Source organism: Pygocentrus nattereri, chromosome 23 (genome assembly GCF_015220715.1).
Source record: "Pygocentrus nattereri isolate fPygNat1 chromosome 23, fPygNat1.pri, whole genome shotgun sequence".
In the NCBI taxonomy this organism is placed as follows: domain Eukaryota; kingdom Metazoa; phylum Chordata; class Actinopteri; order Characiformes; family Serrasalmidae; genus Pygocentrus; species Pygocentrus nattereri.
The window spans coordinates 8,740,285-8,765,912 of NC_051233.1; the positions used below are offsets into that span (position 1 = coordinate 8,740,285).

At 40.2% G+C, this 25,628-nt stretch overlaps 2 protein-coding genes across 3 annotated transcripts; both read left to right on the forward strand.

The window, feature by feature from the left end:
• Window positions 1-769: 769 nt before the first annotated feature.
• Window positions 770-15,430, forward strand: ythdc1 (YTH domain containing 1). Of its 2 annotated transcripts, XM_017702940.1 has the most exons (17): window positions 770-983; window positions 2,144-2,245; window positions 2,341-2,639; window positions 4,150-4,549; window positions 5,875-5,964; window positions 7,008-7,061; window positions 7,148-7,242; window positions 7,547-7,655; window positions 7,925-8,042; window positions 8,177-8,261; window positions 8,976-9,145; window positions 12,081-12,160; window positions 12,520-12,556; window positions 12,642-12,681; window positions 12,968-13,033; window positions 13,620-13,778; window positions 14,389-15,430. In XM_017702940.1, the coding sequence occupies exons 1-17, from the start codon at window positions 956-958 to the stop codon at window positions 14,608-14,610; spliced, it is 2,154 nt and encodes a 717-aa protein (XP_017558429.1). In that variant the 5' UTR covers window positions 770-955; the 3' UTR covers window positions 14,611-15,430. The 2 variants fall into 2 exon arrangements, with proteins under 2 accessions (XP_017558429.1, XP_017558430.1); XM_017702941.1 differs by lacking the exon at window positions 5,875-5,964.
• Window positions 15,431-16,986: 1,556 nt separating this feature from the next.
• Window positions 16,987-23,261, forward strand: dnajc25 (DnaJ (Hsp40) homolog, subfamily C, member 25). The gene is made up of 4 exons (XM_017702881.2): window positions 16,987-17,346; window positions 20,683-20,835; window positions 20,983-21,453; window positions 22,693-23,261. Exons 1-4 carry the CDS (start codon window positions 17,059-17,061, stop codon window positions 22,813-22,815), a joined length of 1,035 nt encoding a protein of 344 aa, XP_017558370.1. The 5' UTR covers window positions 16,987-17,058; the 3' UTR covers window positions 22,816-23,261.
• Window positions 23,262-25,628: the final 2,367 nt, after the last annotated feature.

Below are 25,628 nucleotides of genomic sequence, written 5' to 3' on the forward strand. Positions count from 1 at the left end.
GCTTTCTTAGTTTATATTCCTGGTCATATTAAGCGTGATTCATTATGTAAGTGGGCAGGGAAAATAGTCTTACAGAACACACTCAGCTAGCTCAGCGACCCTCCCTTATACCATGTTTCAGAAATATGTCATGGTATGGAAGAAAATCAGTAATAATTTGTTCGCTTTAAGACGGCCTGAGATAACCAGCTCTTATCTGCCTCTCACCAGCTTTTTAAGCTCACGTGTACCAATATCCATATTTCAACTCTTTAATGATCTCGTAATCTAGATAATCCAGTGATATTAGGGAAAAGAGTGTTCACAGGCCAAAACGGATCTGAACATTTTTATTTAACACAGAGTTAATCGGCGATTTTTCGAATACCCTATTCATTCTGGCCATAGAGAAAAGGAGCTTAGACCTGGAGTTCCTAATATGGGCAAAAGACCGTAGAGCTGACTACAGAATGACGCACGACTACCGTGGTCTATTATTCTATTATTCATGAAATTTACACACAATGTACTACATGTATTTTCAAATGATGACAAAAACTGAAAAACACCAGAAATGAAGATACAAGGTTATATATATATGAATTCATAAATTTCTATACAATATACAAATATAAAATAAAATAAATATACATTATATAAATTCATACGTCTGTAAAAATAAAATCGATGAATAAGTGACCGGTATTCCGTTCATGTATTTTGGTATTACGCATACGTTTGTTTTTCTCCAATCTGGCAACCCTGCCGCAGACTGCAGTACGAGGAAGCACTCCAGCCATTTTAGACGAGGGAAGATTAGGCAGCAACGAAACCAGTCGGCTGCGCGTCCGCGGGGCTCGTTTATTTATTTTTTTTTCCAATCTAGGTCACTCCTTGTCCAGAACGTAAAGACACTGGACGAGGAGGCAAAACGAGGCAACTCAAAGTCTCCGTTAAAAAGAGGAAGGTGCCGAAAATGGCTGTCGACAGACGAGACGACAAAGGTAAAAACGAAGCTCGGCTAAGCTAAGCTAGGCTAGGCTAACGTTAGCACGCACGGTTAGCCTTTAGCCTGCACCTTTGTCCGCTAGCTAGGTTAACCTAGCCGTACCTGTCTTAGATCATTTAACGCCACTGACTACCGGAGCCACGGCGTTCACAGCTCTACGGTTGACCCAAGATAATTTGTCGCAGAAGTGTGTCACAGTGTTTGGCAAATTAATGTGTAATATATAACCTAAAGCTTTAGGCTACGTGGCTAATGCTAGTGTTTGCTCCATCGTTAAAAGTAGGGTTGTTCTGTGTGACCTAGCTAACGTTAGTTAGCTAACGGTTACACTCTTTAACAAGATGGTCCTTCAGTAAAGGGATTTTTGAACAATGGCTTTATATAGCTCTAGAAATGGTTATTCAATGTCAAGCTTGTAACAAAAGCAGAACCCTTTGGTTCTGTATAGAGCGGTTTTTCTGTGTAGGTTCTATGTAGAAACACAACACATTTTCTATCCGTCTGAAGAACCTTTTCAACAATCAGTTTATCAAAGTTAAAGTTTAACTTTATCAAGTTAAAAGGGAAAACTTGCAGGTGTTTGTAAACTTCTGTGTAATATGATGGTTTGGATGTGACCAAAGTCTTTCAGAGTGTGATATGAAGTGGTTGATTTGTAGAGATACTTGTCGATTCTCTACTGGTTTCTTTACAGTGGCGGTGATGGGAACCAGAGGTCACAATGTCTACAACACGAATATAGCCATGTTATTTACTATCCAAAGCCACGGATATACCTATAAGCTTTCTTTGGGGACTTTTACTTTATAGCACCCCCCCTCCTAAACAATTTTCCATTGGATAGTATTAAGAGTACTTTCAAGTAAGAGACTCTAGCTTTCTGTGCAGAAGCTTTCAGAGGCATTGATCTCTTCCTCTACAAGGGCACATTTCACATCAGACCACTCTGAATGACCTTTGTTTACCTTTAATTATGTCTTAAACATTTGATCATTTGATTATTCAGAAATTTTGGGTAGCTGGTGGAATTCTTCTTTAAAGGTGCTTAAAGGTGTTGTCTTCTCCACACTGTGAGAGTCTCTTTTTTTCCCATAAGGCCTGTAATCCATTTTAGATGGTGTGCACAGATACTTATGATCTCCTTGATCTCTTTAGATGGGGAGCTTAATGTTCTAGAAGACATATTGACTGATGCCCCAGACCAAGATGATGAGCTGTACAACCCGGAAAGTGAGCACGACGTTAGTGAAAAGAAAGGTATTTCTTTTTTCTGCGTGATAGTTTAAGGAGGGGAAAGATGGCATGGAGGTGGTTCAGTTTGAAAGATTGTTTGCTCTTCTCCGATCCCTAAGGGTCCAAAAGGAAAAACGAACGTGGGGACAGCCATGATGTGAAGCGGCTCAGGTCTACGGCCCATTCGACAAGGCAGCCAGTTAAAAGGTCAGCCCCTTCCACAGGAGCCAGCGGAAAAAAGGTGACCAGTCTGAGAGGAAGACACCCACCTGATGACTTCTATGATGACCGGAAGAACCATTCTGGAAGAGGGGGAGCATCCAGGGCTGACCTGTCTAAAGGGCACAATGAGAAACCTCTGAATCGCAGCAGAGACCAGCAGAGGAGGATCAAACCACTAATGCCAGAGCTGAATGAGGTGTGTGGGACTGTGGACAGTGTTGATGTGGTTAGATGTGTTTTTTAGTGTTGTTCTTACAGTTTGTTTGAGATGAACATGCAAACTTTAACAATGGTAGTTTAAATTTTCCCATCACCCAAGACATAGTGGATCAGCCAAGATGTGTTTGATTTATTTCTTTAGTATTTTCACAGGAGGTACAAGGGTTATGTAACTAACTGTCACTAAGTGCTGGAAGCTTATACCTCACCGATTAGCATCATGCAAACTGCATGCCTAAAAAAATAATAATAATGTTGTTTATTTTTGTAGCACCTATATAAGAAGAGGGAAAAAAGAATCAAAATAATAATAAATAGCAGAAAATGGATATACAAATAAATACAGTTACAAAGCTCCCAATAAAAGTATAAATTAAACGAAAAAGATAAAAATGCCACAAGAACATAAAAGTAATATTAGTATTCCAGTAAAAACTAAGGAAACAAAAACAAAATATCCACGCACATGCTTTAAACTACATCAAGTTGTAAGGTAGGGCTGCCGCACCTTGACTGCTGGGTGTGTATATGTGTGTATAGACACTTGTCAATGTTTACTACACCTTTCTTCTGTAAACTGTTTCTCCTCAGCTGGTAATGTGGTAACACCATAGAGAAACTGGTTTAAACCAGCAAAAATAAACAGACTTGTCTTTCTTGTTAGAAACGTGTACGCTACCTTTGTTCTTGTGATCTGTTTAATAAGCCACATTTATAATCGCAGCTTATAAATTATGATAAATAATAAAACGGCTAAAACCATATTAAGCTAGTCTATAGCTGATGAGATCAGCATTTTCACTTCATGTATTAATGAAGGATTTAATGATTTGCTGATGAGTACAGTCAATTTTTTTCTTTTTTCTTTTTTTAGTAGAAAGCTGGGCTCTGCAGAGTCTCACACATAGCCTATAGGCTACTGTTGTTGTAGAGTGTTATTGTTATTAGGCTGGGCTGTATAAATTTGTCTTTGTCTTACAAATACGAGAAGCCCATGTTGTCGTTTGACGTGGGAAGACTATCTGTGTGTGGAAGGCTACAGCATGGCCTTTTGTGTTCAGCGTTTGGTGTTACTGAAAATCTCACTTGTTTTACTTCATTGTTAGAACTTTGGTTCAACTTTTTAATTGAGATTTTTTTAGATAAATAAGATAAATAAGTACTATAGCTTTTTTAATATGAAAATGAATTGTTTAATCAGTGCATCTCAATCGGTAGCGCTGTTGTAAAATTATTACTAGTAGATGTACTTAAGTCTAATAAGCTTATAAGAAACCCTGACCTATGGTTATCAATACAAAATAGCCCACTGCTTGTTGGCCACATTAGCCTTGCGCAAAACTAAAGAACCAAACGTCCAAACACTAAATATCCTGACTGATCGGCTAAGTTCGTCCTAAAAGGAAAATTCTGTGAGTTTCAAGTTTTGCTAAGCTATTCCTTTAAACACATTCTTATCACACCATATCGAATCCCTGTGCTTTCAGAAGCTGCGGAGGACCAGTGAGGGTAGCGTAGGCAGGGCCAGTCACTCCTCCAAAGAAGAGGAAGAGGAAGCCCGATCAGAGGAGTATGCCTCCGATCAGGAAACTGGCAGCTCTGTGGGCTCCTCTGAGGGTAACCGCTCTGATGTTGAGGAAGAAGACGTGATGGAGGAGGAAGAGGAAGGAGAGAAAGATGAAGAGGAGGAAGAAGAGGAGGAGGAGGAAGTAGAAGAAGAGGAAGTGGAGGAGGAGGAGGAATATGAGCTGGAGGAAGGCGACCAGCGGGAAGTGAATGAACAAAATGACTATGACACACGCAGCGAAGCCAGTGACTCGCAGTCCGAGTCAGTCTCTTTCTCAGATGGAGAGTCTGTACATTCCGCCTCGGGCACCGACGCCTCGGGTAAGCTGCTGTCCTCATGTTGACCTCACATGTGTATATTCTGGGGGTAGGAGCGTTAATTGCAGCACAGAAGTCAAAGAATTTGGTTATCAATCAGTGTCAGAAATAATCAGGAAAAAATCTGCAAAAAGTCCTCAAAATAATGTTATAAACGAGCAAAGTGTTGCATATGTACTTTTAAAATATAGCTGATGGCAGCTGTAAATTTGGAAATTTTTCAAAATTGCTGCCTTATTTGGTCATTGAGATGTATTCATTAACAGTGGGAAGATATGAAATTGTAGAGAAACTTAAAGTTGAATATATTTATTTATCTATTTTCCTTCATACAGTGATAGGAACCAGGTGTCACATTGTCATTAATGCAAATAAAATTTTATTTGCTCTCTAAGATAACAAGAGAATCTACACATGTCTTTCTGAGTTTATATGTAATGTTAAAATGGCAAAATGGTGGTGTGTGTGAATGTAATATATATCGCTGTTGTCGGAAGAAAACCTTGTATCTCCAAACTGGTAACTTTACAGGACAAAGACAAAACATACTTCACTTTTAATGTAAGTCAATGGGACCAGACCTTTTAAAAAAAAAAAGTTGCTTTGGGTCATTTTTTTGGTACATTCATCATGAAATTTACACACAATGAAGGGCAACAGGTGAATGGAGATACGAGGTTTTCTTATGACAACAGCTATAATGGGACTATTATGCTTCACAGCAAAATGCTTTGTAAAGCACATGCTCACTTAAGTGCAAAAATTTAAAATGCATGTTTTGTCCTACCTTATTATTTACCATGAAGATGGTTGTCAGCTGAGTATGTCCTGCTAAACATTATGTAAACACAGTATTTATCCCCACATTTAGACTTTAGTTGCCAACTATTGGCTTGAGCACAACAACTATAAATGGTGCAAAATTAAATAACAAGCACAAATGGGGAACAGAAAGTGATGCATTTTTGCAAGACAGTATTTGCAATGCCAGCGATCTGGCATCTTCACAAATTCCAGCATGTTGTCTTCTACTCTTTGATGGAGTAGTTACCATTTTCAGTATCCGTGTCACATTTTTCATGCCATTGGTAAGTTGCATAGAGTAAAGACTCTGCAGTAGGAAATCGAACCTTGCTGTAACATTATGGCTGTAAATGTGTAAACCTGTGTTGTCAGAAGTTTTCACTATGGGTCGCTACCTGGATGTGTTTACTTGAAGGTCAGAAACAGAAAGCACAGAGCTAGAAGTCATCTAGAGCAGTCCTTTATACACATATTTAAGATGGCCACTCTAACGGAAGGGGCATGTTCTCCCGTTTACTGTTCAGATGAGGAAAGAAAAGAGAAGAAGCACGCTAGAGGGATATCACCAATCGTTTTTGATAGAAGTGGAAGCTCAGCTTCAGAATCATACACAGGTATTAATTAATCCGCAACAATTCAATATATGTATATAAATTTATTTTATACTAATTCACAACACATTCTTCTTGGAAGACTTATGACTATCTGTTTGACCATGTAAGCTGACCTGTCTCTGCCCTGCCATTCAGGGACTGTATGAATACAGCAGTAGAAGTTGAGATATTTAATTATGAAGTAATGAAGATCGACAAACATAACACAGAAAGAACCTTCAAGAATGAAAAATGCCTGACAAATCAAAGAATTTTTAGCACAATCACTCAGAGAGAATGAGAGAGCTGCTTATTTCAGAAACATTTTAAGGCTTTGTGTATAGAGCTGAAGTGTAGGTAAGCCTTGCCATTCAGTGGCAGAGCAGGTCAGATTACAGATAGTTAAATGAATCAAATCACGTCATTGCACACCTGTTGGCTACCTGGCATAGTGTAAATTTCCAACAACCGAAGTCAGATTCCTGTTTTGCAATTTGCCATCACTTGAAACTGTGCCTTTTCAAAGGTTTCTGAAGGCAACAGTCACATGTTGAATTGGTCTATAAATAAGATTATGATGGCTAAGCTTATAAGCAAAAAGACCAGTCTGCTTTTTCTTATTGACTGGTTGGGGGGGGGGGTGCAGTATGCTAGTCTAATTGTAATGGGCATGCAAGTTCTGGACATTCTGGACACACTTTGGAGAATATTATCCTTTATTTGGAGGTTGTGTAAAAAAAATTTGCTCATTTTACATCTACATTTGGACTGAAACCAATGAAAATAGCATATACTCTTAAATGTACATGAATTCAAGTCAGTTTTGACATCTTTGCTCTAAATAGATTCAACACTAGTCAAATTGTACAATTGAAGCATCAACTTGTGTTGCTTAGTGGTTGCAGTTTTGGCATTTTGCTTTTTATAAGCCTCTCTGGTTGTGCTGGAATTTAAAAATGGATCTTTTTGTTCATAAGAGATGCCACCCATTCTGAAGGAAAATTCGTTGTTTTCTTTTATCACTGACACATCAAAATGTAAAGCGTAATGTTTTCTGCTTGCAGGGTCTGAAAAGAAGCATGAAAAACTGCCCTCCTCAGTCCGTGCTGTGAGGAAAGGTAAGACAGATGCTAGAAGCTCAAAGCTCAAAACCTGACTTGCTGTTACCACAGACCTTTTCTCAATATCCATGTCATTGTTTTAGATCAAACCAGCAAGCTGAAGTACATCCTGAGAGAGGCCAGATTCTTTCTGATAAAGAGCAACAACCATGAGAATGTTTCTCTAGCTAAAGCAAAGGTATGTATTCTGTGAGCTTTCCCGTTGTATATAACGCTGAAAAAAGTGGATATAATGGTCTTCTTGTTCATAAAAAGCCAGGCCTGGTCCTCGATTAATAGAAAATAAGCTCAGAAAAATCTGATATTTTCTCAAATATTTCAGTCCTATTTGTATACAGGCAACACAAACATGTGCTGTTACAAATAAAATAAAAACCCAGCTGTGTCTGTGAGAGAATTTCTGTTGTCACAAGTCATACTTTAGGTGTGACATCATCCAAGTAGAGACTTGGGGTAAAATGTCCTGTTTGCCCTGCTTTCAGGGAGTGTGGTCTACCCTGCCAGTGAATGAGAGGAAGCTGAACGCAGCGTTTCGCTCCGCAAGAAGCGTCATCCTCATCTTCTCTGTAAGGGAGAGCGGCAAGTTTCAAGGTGAGACAGCTAGGAACCAGATGTTCCACACAAAAATAGGGTTATGTAACTATAATAGCCCAAAATGCTCATACTGAATGTACTAAATGAAAACTTCTCAAAAAAATAATTGATCCAAAGACTTAAGCAACTATTGTTGTTACTTATTCAGTTACTTAATGTGTAAAACAATTTTCAACCAATCAAATTATGTAATCCAAACTAATTGCAGATGCCACTACATTAAACGTGTCTACTTTAAATTGTGTTACATTTTGTGTGTTTTTCAGGTTTTGCTAGGCTTTCATCCGAGTCTCATCACGGAGGTTCTCCCATCCACTGGGTGCTGCCTGCAGGCATGAATGCCAAGATGCTTGGAGGAGTCTTCAAAATCGACTGGATCTGCAGGTACTCATCCTTGACTGCACACTAATTAAGCACAAATTTAACACAGTTAATGTAGATTAAATATGAATGTTGAACTGCATTCCTTTTAAGATAAGGGAGTTTAATTTTCTTGTGTTTTTCTCGTCGTTTTGTAGGCGGGAGTTGCCATTCACAAAAACAGCACACCTTTCCAACCCCTGGAATGAGCACAAGCCTGTGAAGATTGGACGTGACGGACAGGTTGGTCTTCTATAAATACATTTTTGTTAATTGATAAACAAAATCCACCTTTTTTGTTGTATTTGCAACTTTAAGAATTGTATCATTACCTTTATTTCCTTTGTGTACTACCTTAAAGGAAGGAAATGGCCAGTACTTCATAAGATGCTATAGTCCTCTTCAGATGGATGGCTGTTTTTTGATCAAGCAGGAAAGAAACAAAACCCTGCTGCAGTAATCCTGCTGTAGTTCTATCTATGTGTTGCAAAAGTTATATTTTGGTGATGTCTTGGTGATGGTGATGTCCTGATTTGGAGCCAGTCAAGGCATATTTTAATGAATTTGTCACCTCCAGACCAGTTCTTCCCTAATACTTTTTTATCCCTTTGTACTCTATGCCACTGTCAGAAGAGGCATAATTTGCTTACAACTTGGTGAAGTAGGTTAGAGCAGTGATCCCCCCCCCCCACACACACAAACACACACACACACACAAAAAAAGTCACCAGTCACCCACACACACCATCTGGGGTGCCTTGAACTGGTTTGAGAGCTGTGTCACTCTGTGTGCATACTGAATATTAAATTTTAGACATGATTTTATTGTAACAGTAGAGTAATATACAGTTCGTGTTTTTGACCTGGCTTCTTACTAAAGTTCTCTCTTATTTATTTATTTTTTTTCCCTCTTTGTCCCCACACCACCGACACCTTCTGGACTGCCACTGGCTGCAGGAGATTGAGCCAGAATGTGGGATGCAGCTCTGCATGCTCTTTCCTCCAGACGAGAGCATTGACTTGTATCAAGTTATTCACAAAATGCGGCACAAGAGGAGGATGCACTCGGAGCCTCGCTCCCGGGGCCGCCCCCCGCACAGAGAGCCCGCCCCCCGAGACCTGGGAAGGTTAGAAATGTTCTTTGGACTGCTAGTGCGCTCGTGTGTCCCCGTCACATGACGGCACGAAGGGAGCGTGTTTCGTTTCCTTCTTCCTACTCTTCTTCATCCTCACGGCCTCAGAGAAGAGCCTCGAAACGAGCCGGCCGGAGCTTACCAGAGCCGCGGCCCTACACGTCCAGCGGCGAGCTGCTTTGTTCTGTTGTTGCTGTTAATGTTCATGGTGATGTGTAATTTTGAAACCAACATTAGAGCTCAGAGCGTAACAGTCAGTGTATTGAATTGAATGCACGCTAGTTTTAAATTCCCTCTGTATCTCCTCATTCACTTTAGCCTGACAGTAGTTAGTTTGTTTTGTTTTGTTTGTTTTTTTTCTGTAGCGGCAGTAATAAGGTGCATTCTCTTTGTAGATGTGTTTAAATTTGTTCCCAAAGCCTTTTCTTTCAGGAATATCCAAGGGGGATAGACCCAGTCATATATTGGACTCTATTAAAAGGAGCCATAATATGTAAACAGAAGATGACGCATCGATTTGAGAGGCAGAAAGCGTTGATTGTTTAAACAAAAATGCTTTCAAGAGGAGCATATTTTGGGACTGTTTCACTGGTTGTCCTGCCCTGTCAAAAGAGAAAAAAAAGCTTGTTCTTTTGAATACCGATAGATGTGTGTACAGAGCATAGCAGAAAGAGTGAGAAAGAAGGAAAGGAAGTGAAAAATGAGAGCCAGGGAGGGAGGAAAGCCATGCATATTCTTCTACCAAGCTGCCGGAGAGGGATAGGCCAGTTCGATGTTTTCACTACATCATGTGTGCAGTGCCTGTGGACTCAAATGATGCCAGGGACTCTCCCTTAGAGCACTGCTGTATATGAACTGTTGCTGCTAACAAAATCAGCCCAGAAAAGTGGGGTATTAACTCAAGCAGAAGGAAAAGCAGATGCCCCCCCTCCCCAATAAAAGGACTGAACGCAAAAAAAAAAAAATCACATCACAAGCATTGTAAGGAAGTTTGCAGTTTCTACCCCACTTCCCCGACCCTTACTGAAGGACTGTGGATGTTGTCATGACGACAAATACTCCCCTCCCCTTTCCCCGCCCCCTTGTAAAGAGTGCTCTTTCCCTGGAGTCTCTCAGCTGGTGGTAGGTAGGCGGTTGTGTTCAAATCAACCCTGATGGACTGAGCTGGTGTAAGGTAGCAGGAGACCCCGCCTCCACCTCACCTCCCCCTCCCTCTCCCATGTTTCGCAGAGGCTTCCATGGACTGTGTACCCCAAGAGAAGCAGTTTTAAAAAAAACCCAGAGGGAGGGGGTTTCACCTTGTGGTTTATTTCCAGTGGCCGGAGCTCCTCTTTGTCTTTTTTTCCCGTTTGATTTAAAAAAAATAATGGACTGCACCACACCCTATCGTCCCCCTTCTTCCGCCTTACCAGGCCGAAACCCCGTAAAATGTTGTTTGTGGCTGTGTACGGCTAAAGCGTAAGCTGGACTGTTGTATGAACTTTTGCTATCATAAGTATTTGACATCGTTAACAGTCACAAAACTACAAGAAAGCGGTATGTCACACTTTCAAACAGAATATTTATTTATTTATTTATTTTCTTTCGCTTTAGTTATTGTTTTTGGTCTGAAATTTTGGGTGACTTGAGGACACAGGTTATAACCAAGGTTATCAGTGTAATTAGTTATTGCCAACTGAGAGCGGTGGCATCATATATTTACTAATTATTCATTGCTCCATGACTTCATAGTAGTACAGCTAGGTCCAGTATGCACAAGTGGGAACAGGGTACAAAATGGCAAAAAAACAAAAAAAAAAACATTTGCATGTTTCATTTTGGGGGTGATTACAATTTGGCCTGTTTGGATATTTAGGTGCTTTTCAGTTGAAATCCAGTAATTTTGAAAAATCAGGGAAAATGACGGACGAGTTCTGTTTCTTTGCATGTTGAGGACAGAATACAGACCAGTTCAACAAGTGACAGGTCTTTTACTGAATCTTTATGTATCATGCCAGTTGATTGCTGCTATTTGCCTCAAATGTAAATTTTACCTATTGGTTTTGAATGATTGTCTTGCTGTGGTAGTGAACATACTTGAAGGTACAATGTATTATTTAGGTACAAATACAGTTTTGAAACTGCAAATCAAATTTTGACTATAGATATCTTTTTATTTACTTATAGAGTATTTTTTTGCATTTAAACTTAAGCTATGATTAACAAATAATTAAAATTGTTGACAATTCAATAACTCACTGTAAACTCTTTTTAGAGGCTTCACTTGCACACAGAAGAGTACTCAATATACTTTGGTTTAACCTTTTTGAGGCAAATGGCTCAGAATAAATACAGTGAGTGGAATATGCATCTGAGAATAGCAGCATGTTGCCATGATTGTAAAGATTAGTTTTTAAATGAATGAACTCGTCCATCTGGGTCATAGAGTCCCAACCCTGGTCCTGGAGTACGCGCTGTTCAGCACATTTTAGCATTATTCCTGCTTTTGCCTGCTGATGAACAGGGAAAATGTTAAAATGTGCAGGGTATGGGGTTACTCCAAGCTTTACTCCACCTTTATTGGGATATTCCACTTTTTTCAACACAGTTTATTATTATTATCATTGTTGTTGTTGTTATTATTATCGTTATTATTATACACACTAGATTATGTAATACCTCTGAATGGTAATATAACTTGAGCCCTCTGTTGTGTCCTTTTGAACTGCAGATCAGATTTTAAAACACATTGACATCATGAAAACATTGTTATAAAGGGTGAAGTGTACCTGTTGAAAAGTGGTGTAGGTTTAACTTTTAACATTTTATAGAACAATATTAATGACAAATGACCAGCTTTTGAAATAGTTCATCATATCGAATAAGAGAAATTATGTGGAACTTTTTTTTTTTGTCAGTGGCTTTGTACTAATATACTTGATTCATGTAGGCGTCGCCCAGAGGAATATGACATGCACAACAGGAAACGGCCCAGGATTGACTATCCTCCCGAGTTCCCCCAGAGACCAGGTCTGTATCTTTTGCCCGTTTTCAGGCGCTCTTGTTTGAAACATAGGGTTATTTTGGGGAGAAACAAACTGACATTCACTGTTTGCAGCGATCTGAATATCATAAAGTCAGTAGTATAAAAATATCAAAGGCTTCTCTAAGAATGTACGATGTGCTGTATTGACACTTAATTTGTTGACCAAATGTAATATTCAAAGTGCATAGACAAGGCACACTTGGTGATAAAGCAATTTTGTCTGAAATATTGCATTAAGCTGTTGGATATCATTTTTTTTCTCCCAATATGCAGTGGTGTTTTTTAATTTTTTTTTTTTTTTGTGTTTATTCTATTGGTCAATCTCTGCTTGCTGTCTGTTCAGGTTTCATACAGGACCCTCGCAACCCACCTGTGGACAGGTGCGCCCCTCATCTTATCACATTCTTTGCCCTTATCTGGGTGTTAAGCCAGCATCTAAAATTCTGTCTTTGAATTCTTCCACAGGCGCTTCTCTGGCGTGAGGCGAGATGTCTTCCTCAATGGGGTGAGTTTTTAGCCATTAACCATTTGCTTAGAATTTAATATTTATGTGGCATGAACTGCTAAATGATGTACATATTAACTAGTAGCATTTTTCAGGGAGGCTTACTGATTTTTAAGGTGCCAAAAAACAGTACTGAGCGTTGTGCCAGTCCTTGAAGAGAAATACATTTTTTAAAAGTGTATATATTTTTTTTCTTGTTCATACAGGGTATGATAATTTTCCTTTGTTTCAATTTTGTAGACACCCTGGCATTTGTTGTCTGACTTACTTCATTTGTTCTGTGCAGTCTTATAATGATTACATGCGAGAATTTCATCACAACATTGGGCCTCCTCCACCATGGCAAGGGATGGTGAGTGTCATTAAATGAGCTTTGTTTAGCTTACATCCTGTCTCTTCCAACCCCTTAGGTCTGATGCAAAGTGGCCGTTTCTGCGGTTTAATCTGCTCTTTAATCTGATCTTCTCCAATCAATTGATTTCTCTGCACTGCTGTTGCATTTATTTTGATAAGTAAGGAATATGATCCAATAAACCTGAAAATGCCAAGATTTTTATTCAGTTTGTCTCTTAAACAACTTTATTGAACAGAGAAACACACAGAGAGGAATTTGTCACACATTCTTTATTAATTCTGATTTGAATTAATAAATAATGAGCGTTTTATCGGCCTGAATTGGACTCTGAATGAACTCTAATAGCGACTCAGAAATATACTTTGCATGCAACAAAGGAAACGCGGTAGCACTGGCCCTGCATGCTAAATAAAATGATGCACATGATGTAACTCCTCTGGCAGCAGATTTAAAGGAACAACTTTCCCATTTTTTTTTTATTTGTGTTTTGGGAGGGGTACCGAGCTCATCACGTTAATTGAGTTAATCAGTCTTCTGGTTTGTTTATTTATTAAATTATCCATTGTCTTTCTTTTCTCTGAAGGCACCATACCCCAGCATGGAGCAACCTCCACACCACCAGTATTACCAGCACCACCCTCCACCACCCCAGACACACCCTCCCTACTCTGGCCATCATCCCATGCCCCACGATGCTCGTTTCAGGGAGAAGAGGGTTGTTCGCTCGTTCTCTTCTAGCTTGGTAAGGGATCACTTAAGCATTCCACTACATTTAGAGCAATAGAAAACAATTTTTTTGTTTTTATAAACTTCAGTTTGCTCATTGCCACACCTATCATACAATGCTACCAAGCTGGGAAAGTGAAGTCTGGAATGTGTTAAATACAGCGTCTTTGGACAGCTCAACACCAACTGTCAATTCTGTTACATCAGCTAACAGATGGTGGCATTTGCTACCATTGGGCTGAATGAGGGAGACTGAGGACCATCCTACATGGCCAAAGAGAGCGAGGCCAATTTATGCTCTTTTGGACTCCTGGCCATGGGTAGCTGTGGCGTTTCTGGAGATCGAAATGGTGATCTCCCGATGATTGGCTCAACAATTAAATTGTTGCCCCATTTGATAAGAAGTTCATGACTTTACTATAAATCAAGCATTTTTTATTTTTAGATTTTTTGTGATATTATGCTTAAATCTACGCATACTCTGTGAAACATGGCTTGTACAGGTTCATTTTACATCATTACAAATCATTTTACAATCAGATTTGAAACATCTTTGGGGGAAAATGTACAAAACTGCTCTGTATGTCAAATGGCATTACTGACCTTTATCTCGCTCATCTTCATAGCATGATTACGACATGCGTGTGGATGACTTCCTGAGGCGCACTCAGGCGGTGGTGAGCGGGCGCAGGAGCCGCCCGAGAGAACGCGAGAGGCAGCGAGAACGTGACCGGCCTCGGGACGCCCGGAGAGACCGAGAAAGAGAGCGCGGTCGAGAGAGGGACCGGGAGAGGGACCGCATCAGAGACCGTGAGAGGGAGAAGGAGAGGGGCCGCTACCGCAGATAGAACACCATCTTTTTTCGTTCGTTCCCTTTTGTTTTTTTTCCCCCCACCATTTATGGGACACAGATAGAGCCTAGCTGTTGTCTAAATTACTCTGACTACTCTGTCACTATGGATGCTCCGTTGAGAATCCTTAGTCCTGGAACTAGGCCTAATTTGTGTCCAGACAACACAGCCCTTCTGGGGTTTTTTTGTAGATAATGTGATAGGTCGTCTTTCTGTTGTATAAAGCTGAACTGTACTTCAAAAAGCTAAACTGTTCTTTTCAAAGTGTTCTTTTAAAATATGTATATTATTTTACTGGCTCTAATGGTTGTTTGTATCATGCATGCAGTGTTTTCTACTGTGTCAACCAAAAAACAAGACTTTTCCTATTTCTTTTTATTCATTAAACTTCTGGAGGCAAAGCTGCATCAGTGTGGCTTGCCATACTGGGAGGGAGATGTTAGGATTTCTTTTTCTTTTCCGTTTTAGGACAAATCTACCCGTTCCCTGCCTTCACTGTTAATCAGCGCTATAAAAAGGAAGGTTTGAGGCCGTGCACGTGCTAGTGTCTGTGATATGTTATTGTACCTAGCTACTTAAAGGACTGTTAAACAGTACAGCTGAGCACAGCAGTTGTATCAGTACTTTTTATCTGGCTTAATGTTCCAAATATTAAGTTTGGGGTTTAAAAAAAGCAATATCACTTTTTTTTTCTGTCAGTGCTAAAAGGGGAAATGTAATGAAGGTCAGTAAAGCAACCTGCTGAGAGATTTTTTGCTTGGAAGAGTTGTATCTTTTACTGATTGATACATTTTGTATTAAAAAAAGAGAGAATGAAGAATGTCCTGTGTTGTTTTAATGAAGGCCACAGAACTGAGACAAGTATGGGGTCATACTCTGCTTAGAAAAGATTAAAATGTGGTGTTATATTATTGCTAGCAATATAATTATAAATCTGATGAGTATTTACACGGTATAATTAGATTAGGACGAAGGGAATCACACATAGAACAAGTAGGGAAATATTAAATTTTATAAATAAGAATATTAAGGTTTAGACCAAATTAGCTTTTTCTCTTCTGAGATTGGTCTATTCGGAGTTGACACTAGAGGGCAAACATTGGGCAAATTGAAACCTATAGTCTGATTGGAGTACTGCAATCTGAACAGTCCAGTTTCCCCTCCTGAGGCTATTGAATTCACCCCATTACCTAGTTGTATTTATGGACAATTTGCAGAAAAAGTGTCAGGCAAACTGGCAGCGTATCACCAGAATACAAGATTTATTAAAATGTATACCCACAGGGATGTACCAATAATAAGAAACAATAATAAACATTGCTATTATTATTATTATTTGATGTGCCAAATATGTTGGCAGTATTTAGCAGTCATTTTTAGCCAGAGTGACTTACAATGGTGAGTGAGAGCAGCATTGTTCATATCACTCTAATATATTGTACACAACACTGGATTAAGGGCCCAAACAAAGGTCAGGACATGGTAGAGAAACACTGTCCATGTTACCAGGGCATTTTTCACAAAGCAGGATTTCTTGGCTAGCCCAATAACTTAAGCCATCTCAGAAACATTGCTCAGGACAATCCTCAACTTTTGGCTAAAGTTTTGTAGTTTACTGAGAAATCCTGTTTTGATGGGAGTTAATAATAACACCCTATGGCGGTGATTATATAGGGCCACAAATTAAGTCCTGAAAAAGGGAACATTATCATTAAAACCTATTTAAAACCGAATCATTTTGTTTTCTAATGGCAATTGGCTTAATGGTTTCCAATAGAGACCACTAGTTTCCTGTAGAACACCTTTAGATCCCATTAGGAATCTATCAAATGCATTTAAAATCAGCCATTGGTCACCTGTGAAACCATTAGGATCTTTTACACTGTGATATCAACCTTTTAAAAAAGCCAAGCCACATTACAAAACCATCAGGAATCAACACTTCTATTGGTTTTTACAGCAGGGTATTGAGGCCACAAGTTATGAAAAAAATTATTTGTGATTCTATAAACTAATTTGTGGCCTCAATATAGTAATTGATGGCCTCAATATATTCATTATTCATTTAAGCTACACCTTTAAAAAAAAAAATATATATATATATATATATATATATATATATATATATATAATTTTATTGTGTTATATTTATATTTTCCCCTGGTCAATGTTATATGTTCTCTTTCATGTATTCCGTCAGGAAAAAAAAACTGATTCTATTTTAATACAAAATAAGAAATGAATCAAATAAAACGAATCAAATAAAACAGAATCAGTTGATGTTCAATCTGTCGTTCGATTCATTTGAAAGGATCCGATAAACAGAGCTGAACCTGCCGTCACTGTAGTTCTACAGCGAGACGTTCCAGGACTACAACTCCCAGCAGCGACCTTACGAGCGCGTCCCTACGTCACTCAAGGCGCGACAGAGCTCGCTATGCTGACATGGCTGCTTCCACAGCGGGCTCGGTGCGGGTGGGTTTACTCGGGGCTGCGCTCCTCGCTGCGGCCGTGTGGATCCCCTCCGCCTCCGCTCTGATCGAAGGGCTTTACTGCGGGACCCAGATCTGCTACGACGTGCTGGGAGTGAGCAGAGAGGCTAGCAAGGCGGAGATCGGGCGCGCTTATCGGCAACTGGCCAGAAAGTATCACCCCGACCGCTACCAGGGCGAGGAGGGCGAGGAGGGCCAGCAGAGGTTCCTGCTCATCGCCACGGCCTACGAGACCCTGAAAGTGAGCGCAGACTCCGTTTAAACTCTTCTGTGGGGCCGCGCCTGTGGTATTAGCCCTGCTGACAAAGGACCGTTAGGAGCTATCAGTATTAAAACCTAAAGGTTTGGCTTTCTAACAGGACTTGGTTTAATGGTTTTCCATAGTGACCGACAGTTTCCTGTAGAATCCCATTAGGAAAGCATCTAATGCATTCAGAATCAACCAGTGGTCATCTGTTAAACCATTAGCATCGTTTAGACTGTGATATCAGCGCGTTTAAAAAGCCAAAAACATCAGCAAACAGCAGAAACTGCGGCTACGTTCACATTACCAGCTTGGAAGAGGCGCAAATCCGATTTTCTTGCCCTGACATGGCTCAGATCTGATGTTTTCAGAGCTGTGTGGACACAAATCTGATCTTTTCAAATCCGACCTGAGCCACTTTCATATGTGGTCCTAGATTAGGCACGTATCCGATTTGTGGCCACGTGACCTTAATGTGAACACTCGGATCCGAATTCTTGCATTCCCCCCCCCCCACTGAGTGTGCGCCATCATTCAGCGTTACCATGGCAGCAGCGCTGAGTAGAAGTTAAAGCCTGTAAACGGTGGAAAAGCAACACATCTAACATTTTCTGCCTTCATCTCGCTCTAATAATGAAGCTGAGAGCTGATCAGAGTCTTCACAGCAAGCTCGTTCTGCTCGTTAGTCTGTTTGCTGATGACACAAGTTGACACACGTGATTCATTCATGTGACGTTACTTAGTAGGTTGTGCGCACGTGGTTATTTCAGGACACCTTAATGATCACATTCATGACAGATTAGAACCACTTATCTAAACGAGTGGGATCTGAACAACGAGGCTTGTGAACGTGGCTTTAACTGTTTCCCTGGGTTCGGGCTGGGCAGTACGACAATACAGTACAATACACTTTTCTGAACATATCTTAGATACAGTCAGTTCATATAGATGGGTGGATGGATAGATGGAACGTTATTGATACTGAAGGGAAAATGCAGTGTTGCAGTAGCAAGACATAGAATTGCACGTACACTTGCATATCCATCCATCCATTTTCTAAGCCGCTTCTCCGTCAGGGTCGCGGGGGGATGCTGGAGCCTATCCCAGCAGTCTTCGGGCGGAAGGCAGGATACACCCTGGACAGGTCGCCAGTCCATCGCAGGGCAGACAGACAGACACAGACAGTCACTCACACACTCACACCTAGGGGTAATTTTTAGCATGTCCAATTGGCCTGACTGCATGTCTTTGGACTGTGGGAGGAAACCACACTTGCATATATAAGGCAGAAATAAAAATAGACATAAGTTAAAGTATGTAAGTAGAAATTGACGTTTACCTGTTTGCATATTTACTAGCATGTAAGACATATTTGTATTGTATTTGGTGGTATGAGGTAGTTTACAACACACTATGAGTATAATAAAATAGGAATATCTGCAGTATTTACAGCCTAAAGTGGGCCGTGAGAGTGACATTACAGTAGCAGAGCACTGACCAACCTCGTGTTTCCCTATAAAGAGAGCAAAATGAGTGCTGTCTGACTGGAGTTAGTGAACAATGTGCAAAACACTGAATAAAAGTTAGTCTTTAGTACTTTTTCAAATGTAGCCCTATTCTTTTTTCTGTGTTACGTAGCACCAAAAAGGATTCTTCTATCATGACAATGTCATGCATGTAACAATAAAAGAACCCTTGTTTGGTGCTATATAGAACCATTTTCTAAACAGTTCTATTTAGAACCATATACAACACATTCTCCATCTACCTGAAGAACCATTTCACCATGCAGAGAGGCTTCTAAACATGACATGGGTCTATGACGAAGTCGTAGTTCTCAATAGAACCTTCGTTTTTCCTAAAGAACCCTTGAAGAACCTTTTTTTTTTTAAGAGTGTAGTCAGAAGATGGGAATGGGGACCCCCGAAGTACATTTTGAAATGAGTGACTCAGCTGTCTACACTGCAGAAAGCGATGCCTTCGCTCTAAAAACAGACGTGTTGAAAAAACAGCACAGTCTGTCTCTAACTAGACGCATCAGGGCGTTCATTTGGAGGAAACACATTTCGTGCTACTTTTAATCAGAAAACAGTATGACTGTTAAAATGGGTAACACAAGTAAGTGTGTTGGTATTTAACCCACAACTTTTTAGGGTGTTGACAAGTGAGATCATCTTAAATTTATTCAGTAATGTACAATTTCTCATTTTGAGACGGCTGTAAAAACATTAAGATTATTCAGTCTATTTCTAGATATTTTCCCTTTATTCTATGAAATTCTCTCACTATATTGGCACAATGTTTTGTTCGCTTTGAGAAATATTGCTTGACAGAAGCCAAAATATCATAGAACAAAGAAGTAAAGTAGGGGGTAGTAAAATGACTTTTGGGAAAGTAGCAATGAATGTAGTCCCATTACATTCTGAGAGAATATATTACTTTTTGGAGCTATTCTAAAATGAGCACTAGCCTTATGTACAGTCTGGGCCTGTGCAGTTCTCTGTTCTGACTGGAAGTTAGCTTTGAGATTGTAGCGCCAAACTTTTTGCTTTCCTCCCAACTTTTGCCCATCCTCCTCTGGTCAAACTACCTACAAATGATTATACTACTAATATTGATAGTAGTAGTGTTAATAGCTAGGAGTCTATGAAAACTTCAGTGTAGGGTGGGCAGCTCGTCCAAGGTAGGTGGTGGTAGCCGGGGCGTGGGCAGCTGGTCTGAAGCGGGTAGCAGGAGAGCTTGACAGTCAGTTGCCCGTCAGTGTCCGGCCGGACATGTTGGCGGTCGTTTACTTGGAAAAAGGCAGGGAGAGGGAATTAGTTTTATTCTGCTTGTTTGTACGTAAAACAGGGAATGTGAACATTTCCAGAGTGTGGCTAACGACTCTGGCAGATCTGACTTTGACAGCTTAACTAAAAGGAGAGAACCAGAAGGACACACAGACACGGCAGCACTCTGAAACAGTTTGGCATCCCTCCGCTCCACCGTCCACAAACCTGAGTGACCGCGTGCGAGCAGCGGGACGACAGCACCAGCGTCTCAGTTTACTATAATTCCATGTGTCATGGACCCCTGGATCTGCTGCCTGTATCTAAGGGGGAACAATTAACTACCAAAAGCTAAACTGATGAAGTGGTTGGTGTCCCGTCCACTTTGGTATAAGGGACTGTCACAAAATTACCAGATGAGGTGATAACAGAAGTAAAAAGTGCCCAGTTAAACGGTTTACCGCGGTTACTATCACACAGATACCCGGATAAGAGGACTTACATTTAGCATGTTTATTTTGACTAGTATATGAAGTTAATGTAACATTGATATTGTCATTTACAGGATGAAGAATCACGCAAGGACTATGACTACATGCTGGATCATCCAGAGGAATATTACAGCCACTACTACACCTACTACAGGAGAAGGCTGGCACCCAAAGTGGACGTTAGGATAGTTATTCTCGTAACTGTGTGCGCAATCTCAGTTTTTCAGGTAGGTTTTTATCTGGACCTCATGTGAGTACAGTTTCTTATGTTGTTTGTACTGGCAAAACCATGCTTACTGCTACAAATTGTTTGAGAGTATGTTTCTGGCTGCCACAGTACTCTTTATGAACTTTTTATGTCTTATTTTCTCCAGTATTACAGCTGGTGGAGCAGCTACACTGAAGCCATCAACTATCTCACCACTGTCCCAAAGTACCGCATCCAGGCGACGGAGCTGGCCAAGCAGCAAGGCCTGTTAAACCGCACCAAAGAGAAGGGCAAGAACCGGCGCTCCAAAGAGGAGATCCGTGAGGAAGAGGAGGAGATCATACGAGACATCATCAAGAACAAGATAGACATCAAAGGGGGCTACCAGAAGCCCAACATCTCCGACATTCTCCTCTGTAAGATCATTCTGTTCCCGTACTACCTGTGCGCCTATGTGGCATGGTACTGCTCGTGGGTCTATCGCTTCAGCATTCGCGGCGAGGAATACGGAGAAGAGGAGAAGCTTTACATCATCCGCAAAAACATGAAGATGTCGCAGGCTCAGTTCGACAGCCTGGACGATCACCTCAAACAGACCTTCCTGGAGCGCCAGCTGTGGGTAAAGGAAAACTATGAGGTGGGTTTGTAAGAGTCCGAGTTGAAGCTGAAGGCGATCTTTCCGCTGCATCCGTTTTGGAATGTTATCATTAATATTTTATTATTTTTTTTATGGATTGTAACATACTTACTTATATACTTATATAATATATACAATATTTTAGCGTTGTGTTGTTTCAGTAGCAGTGTTCCCGCGATGTTCAATTCCAGTTGTTTTTAATGCTGTTTAACTGTTTAAGGCTAACTTTTATTGATGCTGACTTATTAACTTTATTGATGCAAAATAGCTTTATCAATGCTAATTTATTTGTTTTATTAATGATAGCATATTGAAAAGTTAACTTTTTTGATGCTAACTCACTTTGTTAATGTTCTCATTAAATTTAGTAGTGCTGACTCTAATAGTCCTCACTCGTTAACCTTGTTTCTGCTCACTCGTTAACCTTGTTTATGCTCACTCGTTAACCTTGTTTATGCTCATTTGTTAACTGTAGTAACACTTTAGTAGGGCTCTCATGAACTTTTGCTAATTATTAATTTTGGTAATGCACGCTTGATAAGTTTGTTAGCTTATTAACTTTTGTAATTCTCGCTCGTTAACTTTAGTAATGCTCGCTCGTTAACTTTGGTAACACTTATTAACTTTGGTAATGCTCACTTGTTAAGATTGTTAATGTTAAATTTAATAATACTGGCTCCATATGCTTGCTCATTAAATTTAGTAATGCTTGCTCTTAGCTTTAGTGCTTGCTTGTTAACTTCAGTAACGCACTCGTTAAGTTTATGCTTGCTCGTTAACTTTAGTTGTGCTCAATGTTTACTTTGTTAATCTCTAACTTGTTGCACTGGAGCTGCAAACATAGCTATGTTGCTCCTAATGTCATTGCTGATGGTATTAGCAAACCTGTATGCTACAAAAGCTGTTCTGGTCCAAGGTGTCTTTTAAATTCTAATTATTTTCTTTAAAATAAGTGAAAATGTCTTATCGCCCCCAGAAGTATAGCCGTTATTTATGTTTACAAACATTCTGATTTGGTCTAAGCTTGTATTACTCTTTAACTTACATTGGACTTGTAGCTGTAGTGCATAAGAAACAAAATTTCAGCTCCAAACATACTTTGGCTGATAGCCTGTGTTTGGGTTAAGGGGACAGCTGTGTTGATTTAACAATTGTTTTGTCTTATTTTATTGAAAAAGAATCCTTTTCCTGCAGTTTCTGGTACTGATCGAAGTTTGCTTGATGTTGATGCTGTTGCAGGTTTATAGAGATGAGCAGGAGGAAGAGATGAAGATGAAGATGGCCATGGACCCGCGGTGGAAGCGCTACAGGCGATGGATGAAGAGCGAAGGGCCTGGCCGCATTACTTTCATCGATGATTGACCGCACATGTCACGCACATACTGGTCTCTCTACAACAACCAGCCTGCCTGTGCGTGCGTGTTAGAGTGCATACGCTCATGTTTACAAAGGACTTTTATGTGCGTTTATATCAAGACCTTTGACTGATTTTTCATAGATAATAATGAGACTGTAAGGTGAGGGCTATTCTACATGTGTACAGAGGCTGCTGTAACTGAGCTGTAACTGAGCTGTCTGAGAGGAGCTCTCTGGAGAAGATCTAGGAGTTTTGGAGTTCTTGGCAGCTCCAGGTTTTGATTAGCAATCAGAGCAGTGAGCTCATCCACTCGCTGCTGTCAGCTTTGCCTTTTGGTCGTACGGCAAGGCTGTCGATCTGTCTGTCTGTCCCACCTGTTTTGCCTCTTTATGCATCCCACCAATAGAATATTATATTTTTAAAAGAATATTAAAGTGACTGTTAAACATGATCTGTGGCCTGAGTGAATCTTAAGCAGTACCTTACGTGTCCTCTTACCTTGGACTTCTACTCACTGAATACTTTGACGTCCATCTACCTTATTAGGTCCACTATATTTAGCCAAGTCCATTATTGGCACCCTTAGTAAAGAGGGGTTAAAAAAGATTGCCTTGGTTAAATAAGTAATCCAAAGTAATCCAACATTTGAGACAAATATAATCTAAAACACAAGGCCGCTTTTAAAGAGGTCAAATTTGTAGGTCAGGGGTTTAGGTCCATGCACTGGGATGGCAATATCAAGAGCTTAAGTCCATGGTCGTTGAACCATTTTTGTGTGGGTTTGGACATATGGTTTAGATCATCGTCCTGCTGAGAGATCCAACCATGATCCAGTTTTAGCTTTTTGCCAGAGGCAGCCAAATTTTCATTTCACATCTGGTACTTCCATTATGTCATGTGCCCTAACAAGTTTCTCAGAACCTTTGGAGGAAAACCAGCCCTAAAACACCACATATCCTCGACCTTTGCCAACAATATATAACCGTTTCTGTGTAATCATTCTTCTTTGTCCACCAAACCCACTTTGAGTATCTGTTGCCAAAAAGCTCAATGGACCTCATGCACCAACCATTCTGAAGAATACATTTCTTCTGAAAACCCACTTATGCAGTTTTTCACAAAGATTCTGACATTAGCCACTGTTTTCTTATATGGGATTTATTCTTGGGTAAGAACAGAATGTACACACACTCAAGAGGTCAAAGGTGAGAACAGTTCTGCTGTTCAGCAACGTCATGAATCTATGAATGTAGACAGATTTAACCCTTGTGTGGTGTTGATGCTGTCAGTGGTCTGGTGGACCCACCGCGTTGTTTTTAAATCAATACAGCCAGTACAATTTATGTAAAAATGCCAGATGTTTAAAATGTCACGTGTCCAGCGTAGGGTTCTCCTTTAGCAGCTGTAGCCAGTCAGCAGCCCGTCGATGTTGTCCACCCTCACACGCAGATCACGTAGGAGGAGAACAGAGTGAAGGGTCACAGCACCTCCACACTTCTATTCTCCGCTGGTTCAGGCCAACACCACATGTAATATAAATGTGTGGGAGCTTAAGTGTGAAGTCATTGAAAATGTTTTATATGTTCTTTACAGACAATAAGCAAAGGCCAAGGAGTCCGAGCTTGAGATAATAATAAATTGCATATTTTTTTCTTTTTGGTAAACACTGAAAATGGGTCTCACTGACCCAACACCACACAAAGGTTAAGATACAACTTATGATGCTGATGAATGATGCCCAATGTTTGTTTCAGCTGAGTTAGATGAAAGAAAAGGCTTCCTCTGATATGACTTCCAAAGATTTTATTGACATAGAGCTGGCATGGTGATGCCAAAATACCCCCATCTTCCACAAAAGACTTTGCCTCCTCGCTTATTCACTACAGTTCTGGGTATTTTAAACTTCATTCATTGTTCACCTTACAGTGGATATTGGCATTTCCATGCATGCAGCTATTTTTGTAATAGCCATCAGCTGAAAGGTCGACACACTTTTCTCTCATTTCATTTGTGTTCTCTCTGATCTTCCCAATGCTAAAGAATGTTGGTGATAGGAAAAATCCTTTCAGAAAGATTTGCTCATATGAGGAAGGATAAATGGCCTGTGTGTCACCTCATATTTATGCCCTAGTGCACCCAGAGGTGATGGAAACAATCAGGTGGGCTATAAATGGAAACATGCCTCAATTACATTTTGTTTATAAAAAATTCTAGAGGTGGCAGAAATTGTAAAATCTCATTTTCTAAAAAATGTCTAAGGATTTTTTTTTCTCAGACCATATTTACTTCAATTAAAGGTTAGATTTGTAGGTTTTTTTAGCCCATTTTTGTCAAGAGAGCCACTTGCCACTTTATGAGCTTAATCTATATAGTAGGTCCACTATACGAGTGCTGTACAGTATCATCCAGCCTCCATCCCATTCTTCATTGGTCAGTTTCTGACCACTGTTGTCCAGATATTATGTGGGTGGTGGTCCGTTCTCCACAGCAGTGACACTCACATAGCGGTTTATGTGGAGCTGCTATGAGCCAATGGTGGTGGTGTGCATTTAACACAAGCTAGTGTTGCTGCTCGGTTGAGAGTGGATTGCCACCTAAAAATATTGGGACACGAGTGGCTCCGTGGTCAGAAACTAAGCTAGACAATAGATAACAAACTGCAGCAGATGCAGAGCCTTGGTCTCTAACTGTACACAAGCAAGGTACAGCCACAAGGTAGAGGTTTCCAAAAAAGTGGCCAGTGAGAAAAGTTTCGGAATGGTGCATCACTAAAAGTTAATGTGAACGGGAAGTCGTGACTCATTTTCCTTCCACACTG